The 13,782-nt window shown below is 49.8% G+C and overlaps 1 protein-coding gene across 1 annotated transcript in view; it reads left to right on the forward strand.

Moving 5' to 3' along the window:
- The first annotated feature begins 2,101 nt into the window (after positions 1-2,101).
- ABHD12 (abhydrolase domain containing 12, lysophospholipase) overlaps positions 2,102-13,782 on the forward strand; it is a 36,586-nt gene continuing 24,905 nt past the window's right edge. The window contains exon 1 of the mRNA XM_084284177.1: positions 2,102-2,351. Within this exon, the coding sequence (XP_084140303.1) occupies positions 2,200-2,351 (152 nt within the window). The 5' untranslated portion in view covers positions 2,102-2,199. The remainder of the gene's footprint in view (positions 2,352-13,782) is intronic.

The following is a 13,782-nucleotide window of genomic DNA, read 5'->3' on the forward strand; positions in this document are numbered from 1 at the left end:
GTGTAGAGTCCTGCACCTGGGAAGGAACAACCCAAAGTATCAGTACAGGCTGGGGGACGACCTGCTGGAGAGGAGCTCTGAGGAGAAGGACCTGGGGGTCCTGGTGGACGACAGGTTGACCATGAGCCAGCACCGTGCCCTTGTGGCCAAGAGGGCTAATGGGATCCTGGCATGCATTAAAAGGAGCATGGCCAGCAGGTCAAGGGAGGTGATCCTCCCCCTCTACTCTGCCCTGGTCAGGCCTCACCCGGAGTACTGTGTCCAGTTCTGGGCTCCCCGGTACAAGAAAGACAGGGATCTTCTGCAAAGAGTCCAGCGGAGGGCCACAAAGATGAAAGGCTGAGAGACCTGGGTCTGTTCAGCCTGGAGAAGAGAAGACTGAGAGGGGATCTCCTCAGTGTATATAAATATCTGAGGGGTGGGGGACAGAAGGATGTAGCCAACCTATTCTCATTGGTTTGTGGGGATAGGACAAGGGGCAATGGCTGCAAGTTAGAGCACAGGAAGTTCCACATTGACATGTGAAAGAACTTCTTCACAGTGAGGGTGACAGAGCACTGGAACAGGCTGCCTAGGGAGGTTGTGGAGTCTCCTTCTCTGGAGATATTCAAGGCCCATCTGTACGCCTACTTGGGCAGCCTGCTCTGAGGAACCTGCTTCAGCAGGGGGGTCGGAACTGATGATCTTTCAAGGTCCCTTCCAACCCCAACAGTTCTGTGATTCTGTGATTCTGTGAGGTTGCAGTGGGATCGCTCAGCACCTGGCGAGCAGTCTCTGAGGCCTTAAAGAGCCCTGTGGGGCCACAGTCAGAAACGTGTGGTTTGCCAGACAGTGAGGGAGCTGCGGGCTCCTTTACTGATCCGACTGCTACGCCATGGGCCCTCTGCTGCTACAGCCATCGAAGGCTTTTGCTGTTCCACCCCCTGTTGACCTGGACGTGCCTTTTGACCCAGGCCTATTGGCCTTGAAAAGGAGATGGATATGCTTTTCTTCAATCTGGGAAGAACAGGATACATAAGGCCCGAAGACCAAGTTGCTTGACAACTTAAAGCAAGACATATTGCTCAAAAGGAGTGGAAAATGGAGAGTGTTAAGTCATGGAACTTAAAGGATTGTTTGTTACCTTTCCTGATGGTACGTATGTATAGGCATACTTGGGTTTAGTATGTAAAGCAATGTTCCCTATATTTAGAATGTTTGATGTTCGTGTGTGCATGTTGGTGGAGGGTAGACTCCCTGCACACAAAGCGTTGTTTACTTGCCTTTTATACCTTTTATACCTTTTATAAGTATAAATATTACTAAATTCAGATTGAGTTGAGACTTCATTTATAACACTCCTTTTTGGTTGTGATTTTGCTCCTCGGATTAATTTGTAATGCTGTATTTTCCTGGAATCTCCAGGTATGTTCCAGGTATGTGATCAGTTTGCAGCAATACAGAAGAAATGAATGTATGATAGCTGAGGTCTGAAGAAGCCTGTTTTCCACTTTGTTTCCTTTACGAGAACACACAAGGTGCTTCGATGGACCAGCTCGGCATTCAGTACACAGCAGCAGCAATACGAAACGGGGTATGTAAGCACGGCTGTTTTCTGCAGCGCATTGCTAGAATATGGATATTTTAGTCACTGGTACCAGAAGGGATGTTTTATTTGTTCCTTTTTTTTGCCACTAATCATTGTAGCAGGAAATTGCCATGTGGGTAGGGGAGCTCTGTGGAAACATAGCCTCACCTGCGCGTGCCTGTGAAGAGATCAACACATAAAGATGTTTTCTCGTATGCTACTGTAAGCTTCCCAAAGGGTTAGAGGGAACATATGAGGGGGGCAACTGCATCCTAAACTTTGCTACGGCTGATTTATGCTTCAGAGGACACTTGGCTAAGCCGCCGCCTGGCACCGAGCCCGCGCGCGGCCTCGCCTCAGGCCACCAACAAAATGGCGGCGGGCGCGCAGTGCCCGCAGTAAAGATGGCGGCGCGGAGGGGGGGCGGCGGCCAGCCGCGGTGCGGGCGAGCGGCGCCTTTGTCCCCGGCCCGGCTCCGGAGGCGGAGATTAACGGGGGCGGAGCTGGGGCGAGCACGGCGCTGGGCGAGCGGCGGCGGCTGCTGCTGCTGCTGCTCGGGGAGAGCCGTAGCTGCCGTCTACCGCCATCCCGGACCACCATTACCAGCCCCCCCCCTCCGCCTCCTCCCCGGCATGAGGAAACGCAACGAGTCGGTCACGGTGGAGCATGAGCGCGCCGCCGCCGCGCCCGCGCCGCTCGACAAAGGCTGCAGCCTGAGGCACAGCCTCCGCCTGCCCGCCGCCACCGCCGCCGCCGACACGGGCATGAAGCGACCGCTCGGCAGGTGAGCACTGGGGCGAGCGGCACCGGCACGGAGCGCCGAGCCTCCCCGCGATGAGCCCTGACCGGGCGCTGCCCTGCCGCGATGCCCCGGGATGGAGCCAACCCTGAGGGGAGCCCTCAGGGGATGTGTGGTGGCTGGGGGTCTCGGGGTGTTGTTAATTTGGGGATTAATTAGAGAGCTGGCCGCTGAGGGCCGGGAGGGGCTGGGGTTGGTACCTGTGCACGGCCCGGTGTGGTCCCATGGGCGCTGAGTCCTGTCAGGGAGGGAGGTGTGTGGGCTTTGCCTCTTTTTGTTAAAAAAAAAAAAAACAAAACAGTGAGTGGGGTTTAGGTGAGGGTAGAGGAAGCTTATCTACGTGGCTTCACAAGTAAAGAGTCTAGCTGCGTTAGCATTTTTAACATTTTGCAGTTATTTACGCTGTTGTGCTAGGAGAACGCTTGTGCCCCTCGGTGCAAACAAAAATCTGTCAGGAGAGAAGATGCTCACAAGCTGGAGCCACCTTCGTGCATCGTTTCAGGGGGATGTGAAGACTCGCTGATGCTTTCGAAGGGTAGGGAGGAAAAAGACGCAACCCTTGAGGCACCTCGGCGCCAGCGCGGTGCTTTTCCTTCGGTTGCATTTTTCCTAAGTGTGAAGAATATTTAATGGTCGCGGTAGCTGTGTGGTTTGGGTGGCTGATGCCAAATTGCTGTGCTTCAGGAACACAGCAGCCTATAAACATCCAAAGGCAGTCGACAGATTTCTAGAAAATGAGCTCAAGTGGTTGCTCCTCTGGTAAATTTTCTGAGAGTCTTTCTGTTCTCATTGACAGAATTTAATGTTTGAAACTAACATTTTCCTGCTGATGACGTAGATTTCTGTCATGTTCAGTGACAGAGCCCTTCAAGTGTTGTTATTAATCCTGATGGGTAATAGCTATTTGTTTTTAATGCCCTGGAGGTAAACCTTTGGGAGCGCTCTGTTCGCGTTACGACGAGCTTTTGGTAATTGGAAATGGCGCTGGGTTGATCTCTGCATTTTAATGACTGTGCAATAGATCAGACTCTGTCAGTGCTCTGCTTTCGTAATAACTCAAAAAAATCAGCGTGTTTATTCTGTTCGCTGAAGTGGATAACTTCTAGGACGAGTGGTAATCAAGTGATGGCTCGATCACTTCTTCACCATGGCAAATAGTGTCAAAGTACTTCGTACTGAAGCAGAAGCGCTGCGTCGGTGGCTCCAAACAGGTCCTGAGCGCGCAGGCAGGCTGTTGGCGTGGTCTGGCAGGCAGGTGCTTGGTGGAAGCAGTCACCAGGCACAGCACAGCCACAAGCAATGCAGCATTGGGAAGGCCAAAATAAAAGCAGGGAAAATACGCTCTGTTTGTGGAAAGTTTTATTGCGTTTATTCCTCTTTCCGTGCTTTTAAAAACGGTCAGCAGGCAAATTGTCCTCATTTTTCTCTGTGTTGAGCCTTTGAAGCCTGTTTCAGAAATCCTTGAAGTCCTGTATGCATTTTAAACCTTTTTTGTTTGTTTGTTTAGTCCTGTATTCCACATACAGCAGCGTTTATCAAACTCTTGATGTTGTAGGAAAGCCTTATCTGTTTGGAGCACACTTTCCCTCTTCCGCGTTTCAATAAATAAAAAAATAAATAAAATCTCAGCGACCATGCTGTGCAGTGTTGCAACAACTGGTTTACAACCAAATGAAAGCATAAAGTGGAACAATCACTTGCTTATATACTTTTTTTTTTTTTTTTTCTACTTTCCCCGTATTTTGTCCTTCTTACTGACTTTCAGTGGACCTCCTTTGACTGCTTCATCCTGTGAGCCTTCAGATGGTGTTTTGCAGGCAAGACATCTGGGTCTGCTAATCCCCTCTGGTTATGTTTTCTGCAGGATAACAAATACACTGCTGAAGTATGAAGCCTGCAGGAACAGGAGGTCCAGGCAGAAGAGGGTATGATGCCCAGAGATAACGGGGTTGTCCAGGACAACCACCCCAAGTCATGTCAGAGAGCTGCCTAGCCCCTGGCCCACCGTTGGCAGCAGGTAGCAGTGGGCGTTTCAGGAAGAGCACAAGAGAAGGGTACATACACAACAGACCTCCCTTGAGGGGGGGTATCCTGACTGTTGGCTACATAACTGATGACTAACTGCAGTATGATCACCTGGATCCTCCTGTTTTAGCATGCAAAGTTGTGCTGTTATTGCGGCGTTCGTTATGCCACTGGATAGAAAATGAATATTTGATCGTGTTGCTGTTTTTCAGCGTGCTTCATCGGTTTTACTTCCCAGCTCACGGAAGCTGGGAAGAGGTGAAAACTGGCTGAGGTGGGGTTGCTGGGATGGCGGAGGTGACATGGTATCGGGAGCTGGGGTCTAGTTCTGAAGCGACTAGTACTAGTACTGCAGGGACTAGTACTAGTACTATTCCTGGCAACATGCTCGTTGTTGAGATGGGTAAAATCAGCACTTGTGCTGGCTGTGGGTTGTGTTCAGGGGACCTGGGGCTGCCTGCGTTTCATACAGCTGTTACGTAGGTCTCTCAGGATGTGGCTTTTCATCTTGTCCTTGGAAATGACACAAGCCACTGGTTAGAAAAGCAAACCAACCCCACAGTAGCCTGAGGTGTTCACAGCATCGGGGTTTGTACTTGCAGTGGTGACCCGGGCATGTGCACTTCCCCAGCAGGGCTTTCTGTTTGTGTCCAGTGCCTCAGCAGAGGCTAAATAGCACTGTAACCACAACTGTAAGCACTACTCACTCTTCCAGCAGTATTTTTTATTTTTTACTAGCACCGTATTTGTCCCTCTGTTTTGGTTCAGACATATCCTCACGCTGTGCTCATTCATCCGAGAGCTGAAACCCATTCTGAAGAGGTGGCCGTGCATTTGAACTACTGTTACAAAGAGCGTGTGCGCATATAATGGAGACGGGTATCTGATAAATAAGATTTATGTGGTTTAGGTGAGTGTGTGCTGGAGTTAATGTGGCTTTTCTTAAGTGGTTTACAAACAGAAAGGAACAAATGCAGGTGTTTCTGTTAGTCGTCCAAACGTAGTGGTAAAATACAATATAATGATTATCTAAGAGCAGTAGCTGCTTGGGCGGTCTGTGAACAATTAGTTCTTTAACACATTTTGTCTGAAACTATGAAAAGAAACAGTGTGTGGTACCTGGATACCCCGGTACGTGTGTTTTGTGTGGGTAGCCATGCCTGTAATATTGGCACTAGGATGCATTTTCCAGCTGGCAGTTTGAAGTACCTGCTAGCTGTTACTCAGGTGTTTTGGGGATAGCCATCACAGTGGGTTCACGTTTGAAGGGTGGTTGTGAGGCTGCTGCTCTAACCCATTTTTGTGTTCGGTGGCCGTGATGGTTTGAGGAAATGCATCTGAATAGCCTTAGGTATAGCAAACCTTTACGCAAGAGCAAGGAGAATAAAGGAAGCCAGGCAGGCTTTTAGTAATGGCTCTGGTATCAAAGCAAATGCTCCTATCTCATTTCTGTTGAACCCTGATCCAGGAGGCAAACGGTCAGATGAATATTACCCTTCTCTCCCATGCCTTCGTTGTTATTTGTACCTCGTTAGTCCCAGCTGATAGTCAGACGATAGACCTGAAGTATTTAATTGTCATTCCATAGTCTCCTACGCTCGTTTGCTGCTATTGATAAAGCTTGGTTCTGTCCCTCTCCGTGCTGTGGAGCAGTGATAAGCTGCAAACCCCATGTGTGTAAGCTCTGTACCTTGATATTTTTGTCTTGCTGCATCCCTGGAGAAGCCTGCTGTCCTCCAGCCTGTCTCTTCCCTTATCTCAGCTGTCTTCACCCTCAGTGGCCCCTATTCCTGGCTCAAGTCCCCGCAAGGTGTATTTCTGGCAGCCTTCCTCTGGCTGCCTCCAACCCATGGATCCCACAAGCTAGATCCCTTTTGTCTGAACACAGGACAATTGGGTGTAATTTCAGTGTGGCTGCAGTCACCCGTGCTTGCCTTGGGCATGGTTTTCTCAGCCTTTCTCTGGAAAGGCAGACATCTTACAGTACTTTTTGTGTACATTCCTTAAGAATCTTTTTCCCGTTAAGTTTTGTGCCATTTTTTCCCTTCAGTTGCTGTCTTAAGGTCGAACCTCCTAGCGTTCTTCAAGGAGAAGAGGTGCTGCTTGTATGGGGAAGTTTCAGCAGTCACGTAACCTTTTCACCAATTCCACCTTCCTGCTGGGTAGCCTCTGCTCTCAGTTGCTCTTGGGCAAAGTTCAGAAAGGAGCTGTAAACTGGTTCCCAGTTCCTTGCTGTGCTCTTTTCCACAGTGAGTACAGGTCGAACCACAGTTCCTCATCCGGGTGCAAAACCAACTTGCTCCGTGGTTTTCTGTTTATTTATCTATTTTTTTTGCTATGATTCCACTTTGCAGAAGACACACAGGAATGTTTTGGTAGGATCTGTCAAAATCAGGATTGTGTAATTGCTGCACACATCTGGCTGGCTGTCCAGTGAATGGGGACAGAACCCAGTGGCTGGGTCCAAAGCCAGGCGTCATTGCTGGCCACGTGGACAGCTTGTGGCTGTGAGTGCCTCTGAGCTGCTTGCAGGTTACCCAGTTTGGGGGATTGCACCTCCTAAATTCCTCTTTCCTTGTGCTCATCTCCCTCTTTTCCTCGAAGATGTGTAATTCATGCAGCTGATATAGCAAGATTCCTTGCAAAGTGGAAGAGTTAGTAGGTGCATTTTGTTATTTTATTATTTTTTTCTTCAGCTAGGGATTTTTTTCTTGACTTACTGATTTGTGAGGCCATCGTGTTGATGTGTGCCTGACAGTTCTGTGCTGCGGTGTGTGCCGTTGAAGCCTGCCTTCTTCCATCGTGTTCATCACCCGATTTGCTTCTTGTGTTAAACAGAAAGCACAAAACTCTTCCATGCATCTCTTGGGACTCTTAGCTGCAGATCTGCCTGTATGAGCTAACATTTCTTTCTTTGTATCTAATCTTCCTGTGAGTCTCTGCTTTTTCTGCTGCGTTTGCTTTGTGCGATGTCATCCCACAGACCCTGAGCACTTGTCTCAAGCTCCCCACGTTTCTCTCAGAGAACTCTGCTGGAGCACGCTTGCCTCAGACTCTGCAGACAGTTTGCTCTCGAGTTATATCCAAGTTCTGTGTTGGTCTCCTCGAGCTCAGTTTCAGTGCAATGCCATCCTTCTGACATCACTTGTGCCCCTGGGTTCTGTTCTGCTTTGATAGCTTATGCCTGAATTATTAATTAGTGCATTGTTATTAAGCGCTGCTGCTTTGTAATTCTTGTAAGTCTCTCTTCTGCTTAGGAGCTGCATAAATCACAGATTTATGCTCTTCTTGTTTCGGTATACCTCAATTTCCTAATAAACCTGCAGTTCTGGGTAACTCCTGGGACCACGAGGACTCTCTAGGCACCCCCGGTGTGAAGATGCCTTTGTGGAGATCAGGATTTCAGCGTCATCCCACAATTTTCTGTCCTTTCTTCTCAACGGGCTGCTCTGGGTTCCCCTGGCCATACCAGTGACTATGAGCAGGGGCTGCCTTGCCAGTCGGCGTGATGCTGTGCAAGCTGAACTGAGCCTCAACACCAGCACAACTCCTCGGCATCCACTCTGTTCTTTTCCCTCTGGATGTCCTTTTTGCCTCCGATATCCCCACATCTACAGCCAGCCCGTTCTTATGCAGAGGATCTATGGCCTACTTGCGAGCAGCTCATTTCGGAAGATGACTCCGTTTCATGCTATAAATGGCGTGGAGTTGCCTAGCCAGGAATCTGGTTCTCTGCAAATGCAGTCCCAGGTCATCACGGCGAGCCTGTAGGTTTCCTCCAGGATGTGCTAATATGGATTCCTTTTTGTTGAAGGCAACGTTGTGGGGTTTTAATGAAAATTAACGATGGTGGCATCGTTTCCTCTGCAGAATCTGCTGCTGTGGCACAAGCAAGAGGTCTGCTACGCCCAAGCAATATTTCTGCTGCTAGTGAGGGTCCTGTCCGGCCTGCTGAGTCCAGGATCCTTCTAAAGGCACCGTGCTGCTATGATGTTCCTGTAGGAGGCTGCAGCTGATTTCCCTTGTCCTTGCAGGCCTGAAGGGTGGGTCGTGTTATTTTGGCAACTGTATCAGGATGTGAAATTAATTATTGGGCTTCTACCCTACGGATCCAGGGTTTTGGAGACTGAGAAGCTGTGCTGTGAACGTCACGGTGTTGGTGTTGTGTTGGTGGATGGCTTCTGACACCCAGGGTGAGGGAGTGCAAGCAAGGAAGGCTCACTAGGGCTGTAACGTGAGAGCGCTATGTTAATGTGACTGAATCAGTACCAAGAAGATTAAAAGAGAGTACTTCGGGTGTTTTAAAAGGGTAACAGGAGACCGAGGAGACTTTAAAGTCATTAGCCTGACGTGGAGCCCGTGCAATTTTAATGGTAAGAGTTAATTTGTGATTCAGGGGAAGAAGATTGAGCAGCTAAATGCATACGCTGAGGGAAGTGGATTCACCCTTTGGAAGGCAAGTGTAAAATGCGACGGGTTTGTCAAGATCATGGCCCGGCTGAGGGAAGCACAGCTGGTAGAGCTGTTTCTCCAAACCCCTTGACTTTGTACCGTGGTTTATTTGTTTTATTTAAAGGGCTTGGATGGCTAACGGAGGGCTCTTCGCTGTACTGGAAAGCAGCTCAGGGAGAGAGGCAGCTGGGGACTGATCCCCGGGCTGAAGGGTGTGAGATTTGTGTGTCTGTAACCAGTGAGGAGCTGGTTACTGCCGGCAAAACCGGGAGGATGAGGTAGCAAGCAGGGCAAGGCAGCAGCCTGGGGCAGCTGGTGAAATAGCCAAAAGTTCACTGGGAGCCAGGGGAGAGAGCATCGAGCTCGCAGCCATGGGATGGTGCCGGGCACGGCGCGGGGGCACGCTGCGTGGTCACCTCTCCCGTGGGCACCAGCCCTGGAGGCTGCAGCCCTCCTCGCTTTTCCCAGCAGTGCTGGTCACACACTCTGCTTCAGAAGTCTGCTGCTTTAATGAAGGCAATTAAAGCTGGGAGCAGAGCTGCCTATTTTTAGCCGGCGTTAAGTGCCGTGCTCATTTAAACTATGATTATTGAACGGAGCGAACAGGAAGGATGTCTGTGTTTGCTTTCCGAATCAAACTGTTTGTTTAACCCAGATTTATTTCAATGTTGTAACTCTTACTGAGTGCTGAAGCAATAAAAAAAAAAAAAAAAAAGATGGTTGGGCCAGAAATTTAACTTTCACAAATAAACACTAGAAAATATTTGAGATGTCCCGCAGCTGCCCGCTCCTTGCTTAAAGCAATTATCGAATTGCAGAAGGAGAATTTTAGAAATCAAAAGAAAAGCGTGGGGGGGGGGGGGGGGGAGGGAAACAAACATCAAAGTTTTCTTCCCAATCTAGCAAATAGCTTAAACAAAGCCTCCCAACGGAGGGCACGCGGGGTTGCGTGGCGTAAGGAGTTCAGTGTCTGGGGAGTTTGTTTTGGTTTTCTGTTATTAAAATAAGCTTCCAGCGACGGAGTGGCCGATGTGACTATTTGTGGTGAGTCGCTGCCACAGCTGGATGTGTGCTGAGTGGCTTTGGGCACGGGTAGCAGGGCAGCTAGTGCTCTTTTAGCCTCGTGCAAGCCTGGAGGTGTTCTCTCTTGTCACGACTGGTAAGAGGTGGCTGTGTTCTTTGGGTACCTCCACCTCATTTTTAAAATTCATTTATTTATTTTTTACTAGGAGCAGTGTGTGAATAGCGAGAACTGGAGTTCCTTTGCAGGTTGGCTGGCCAAAATGTGGGCTTTGCCTGTCGCTCGTCGTGTGCTGCACGTCTGGCCCCCACGGCACGTAAGAAAGGCAGCAGCTGAGATATCCCTTCCTGTGGCATCTGGATGGTAGCATTAAAGTCAGGTTTGCAGCAGCTGGAAGTACAGCTTAATTCTTCTTGCAGAAGAGATTGCTCTGGGATGATACTCGAAACGAGGCCGTGTGGAGCCTCATCTCTCACTGCTGACAGTGGGCAGGATAAAGGACTTCGTGGGGCCTAATGGGGGAAAAAACCTGCTTGGAAGAAAACCTCTTTTAAGTGGGGTGTAAGCAAGCTGAGAACAGAGAACAGCAAATGTATTTACCCCGTCTGGAGGCTGTTTTGACTTTCCCTTGGGTTAAAGCTTCCCCTGGGTGACTGCTCCAAGACAGCAAAGCTTCTGCAGATGAGGGTGATGTAACGGGAGCTTCAGGCAGGGCTCCCAGCTCACAGCATCCTTGCTTGGGGAGGAAAGAGTGTGCAAGGTGTTCAGGGTGCTGGATTGCATTTCCAGACTGCCTTGGCATCCTCACGAAGGGAAGCCCGGCTCTGTTTCCTCCCCCACAGCGGTCCTCTCACTCTGTGGTTGGTTTCAGAGCAGATTTAGGAAGCAGGAGTGAAGCTGACAAGGTCAGTTTTGTGCTGCTGGCTATAAAATCTGCAAATTGGCCGTGGTCATTGGAAATACCCTGCTCTGACCTTTGCAAACCCAGCAGAAACACAGTGAATAAGCTTTTCGTTCAGGTTCCGATAGCTGTGTGCTGTCCCTGTCGTAAACCATTCTTTTCCTAGCAGAGCAGGGGGCACACACGCTTTAAGCTTTGTGATGGATGGAGTTCTAGTGCTGCAAAACGTTCAGTTTCCACTTGTTTTAAGTAGAAATACGCCAACACCTGCCTTTCACCTTCCTTGTGTGTGCTTCCTGGCTTTGGCTCTTCAGATCTGTGTAGAATTAGTGCAGGCTGTGGTTCTCGTTGCCAGCTTCAGTTTCCAAGCCTCGTCCTTGCAGAGTTTTTCCCTCCACAAGCCGATACCACAGCTGGAATCCTCAAACAAAGCGCAGATGAAAGCAGGAATGGCTTCATCTCCCTGGCTGCATGCAAACTAACCTGCTGCTCAAGGTGTGTTGGCGGCTGGCAGCAGCTCTGTGGCTCTTCTTTCATCACGGCCATCACTTCACTTTTTAAACAGGTCCCAATTTCAGAGGGTGCTGTGGCTGCCAGCTGAATGTGACAGCGATCAGCTGACGGCCAGCATATGTCATGTTTTGGCATTGTTTAATGTTCCCGTTTGCTTGTGTGCCTCGAACAGGGAACTGTTGGCTCATTGTCATCAAAATGCTTCACTGGTGATGTGTTCTGCATCTAAAAGCTGGCTGTATCGCTGCTAAAACAAAAGCATTTTTCTTTTTCCTTCAGGTTTCCAAGGAAAACTGGTTTCTGATCTCTGCCAGCAAAGGCAGAGCTGCCTTGGATGGACAAACGTGAGGTGACCATCTTTGTGCACTGAGAAGGAAACTGTAGGCAAGTGAAGCTGCTGCTCACATGCTTTCAAAGAGAGCCAGAGCCACCGAGCATGCCAGGAGTGGTAATTTCCAGGCTTGGCTGGCTGGTGGCCGTCTCCCAAAAACCGCTGTGGGAAAAGATTTCACGTTCACAAGGCTGTGCAGCGTGGCAAGGTGGGCCTGTTCCTACACGTGTGTCCATAGGAACTGCGTCTGAACCCGTGGGTTCCTGTTGCTGCCGCGCACACGGCGCTCTGGCAGTCGCACAGGATGCGAGCAGCTTTACGTGGGAGCAGGGGAACTGGCTTTTTCGGTTCTGGCCCTCAGCTGACAGGCAAATGGCTCCCTGTTCAACTGCAGTTAGGGCCTGGGCTGGAGTTCTGCAGATCTCAGCTGGTTTTACTCTCTGCCCTTCGCTTTTGCACCCCAATATAGGGCAGGGTAAGAGGGAAATGAGCTGCGCCGCTTCATTGAGAATCCCCCTCGGCTGCTCTCAGGCTCCAACATTGCACTTCCAGAGCTGTTGAAGCCTTCTCTCGTTTATCTTTTTTTTCCCCCTTCCATTTTCAGACCAGCCGAGGGTTGTGCCTTTAACATAAACCAGCTGTCGGCTGTGAAATGAGCGGAGAACTTCAGAATTCAGCAAACACTGCGGGGGGAACGTGCTTGCACCACAGCAGTGTCCCAGTGCCAGGCTCGGCTAAAATCTCACGTGGGTGACTTTGGCTTTGATAAGTGTCAGCAGCACAGCTGGGGAGCTCCGGAGGAAGCCTGCTGGGGGAATTTAACCAAAAGGTTTCTCCTGGGAGGGCTGTGGTGCAAACAAAGCTGCTGTTGCACAAGATGCGTTGAGAGCAAGTCAACAAGCTGAAAACCCCAGTCCCCAGGCCAGCTTTTCTGTCCCAACAGTCGATTGTTCAATTGCCCAGGGTATAATTACTCATTGTTTGCTGCGCACTTAAAATAACAGAAGCTTCTGCTCCTTTCCTCTTAAAACAGGGCTCTCAGGTGAAGGCTGTCACGCACAATTAACACAAATGCCTAATGCCCTTCCAGCTAAGTATTGAGAAGCAGCGTGGCTGTTGTTGAGCAGGTCAGTGTGCACTTCAAATAAATCACTGCTGAGAGAGCATTCGTTGCAGTGCTCTCCTTTAGAGCCAGCTGTTGAGTTCATGCTGGCAAGATGAGGTCCTTCCTGGGGTTGGTCGCTTTAAGTTGGCATCTTCTCTCTTGCTCGTGGTCAGAAGGAGGTGCAGAAGCAGTGGGGAGCTAGGCAATGAGGTGGTGGGCCAGGGGAATTCATGGGGCTCAAGTTTCAAACCTCACCTGTGCTCAGATAGTCGGGGCAATGCTGCCTGAAGCCCTCAGCACAGCCCAAAGGAGATGTCCTGCGTGCAGCAGCTTGCTCTGGGGATAAAAGGGGTAAGAAAGCCTTTAGGAAGAGCTTGGGAGTAGGGAGTTTGCTGTGGGAAGTGGGATAAAAACAGCACAGAACCTGCTGGGATGCCCTCACCTTCCATGGCTGCTGGTGATGGGTGTTCAACAAATCCCTTCCAGGTTTCCTGAAGTGCTAGAGGTGGAGCTTGCATATCTGAAACCACTCTCAGAAAGCAGGGCTTGCCTTTCTCTTCTGTCTTTCAATGAAAACCTTTAGGGTTTAAATGAGATGGCTTTCGGCTGCCTTATTAAGCCCGTTACTCCCCTTGCTCTGTCCCTAATTAAAAGAGGAACAGCAGGGCAGAGTTCATGGTGCCCCGTGCAGGTGGCTGGGTCTGGGCTGAGCCTTGGAGCTTCCTAAGGTCAATATTTAGAAGGCGTTTTGTTTGCCCCTGTCTTACACTTTCTCCTAGGTGCAAACAGAAGCACATAGCAGCTCAGCCAGATCCAGAGGTTCACTTTTTGCTCTCTCTGCCTACCAGGTAAAGCTTTATTCAGCTTCTAACACACCCAGGCACGCTCAGCTTTCCCTAGGAAGGCTGTTGGGTGAAGGGCTGGATTGGTTTTATTTACAGGCGGTTTCATTCCTGAATTATGGAGGCTGTCAGAACAAATAGGTACCCAGCTTCCCGAGCTCATCTGAATAGCTGAAATCTCAAGTTGCCTTCTGCGACGTTGGTGACAGTCGGTAAATCCCGTCCT

Source organism: Netta rufina (assembly GCF_964035555.1).
Source record: "Netta rufina genome assembly, chromosome: 3".
NCBI classification, from domain to species: domain Eukaryota; kingdom Metazoa; phylum Chordata; class Aves; order Anseriformes; family Anatidae; genus Netta; species Netta rufina.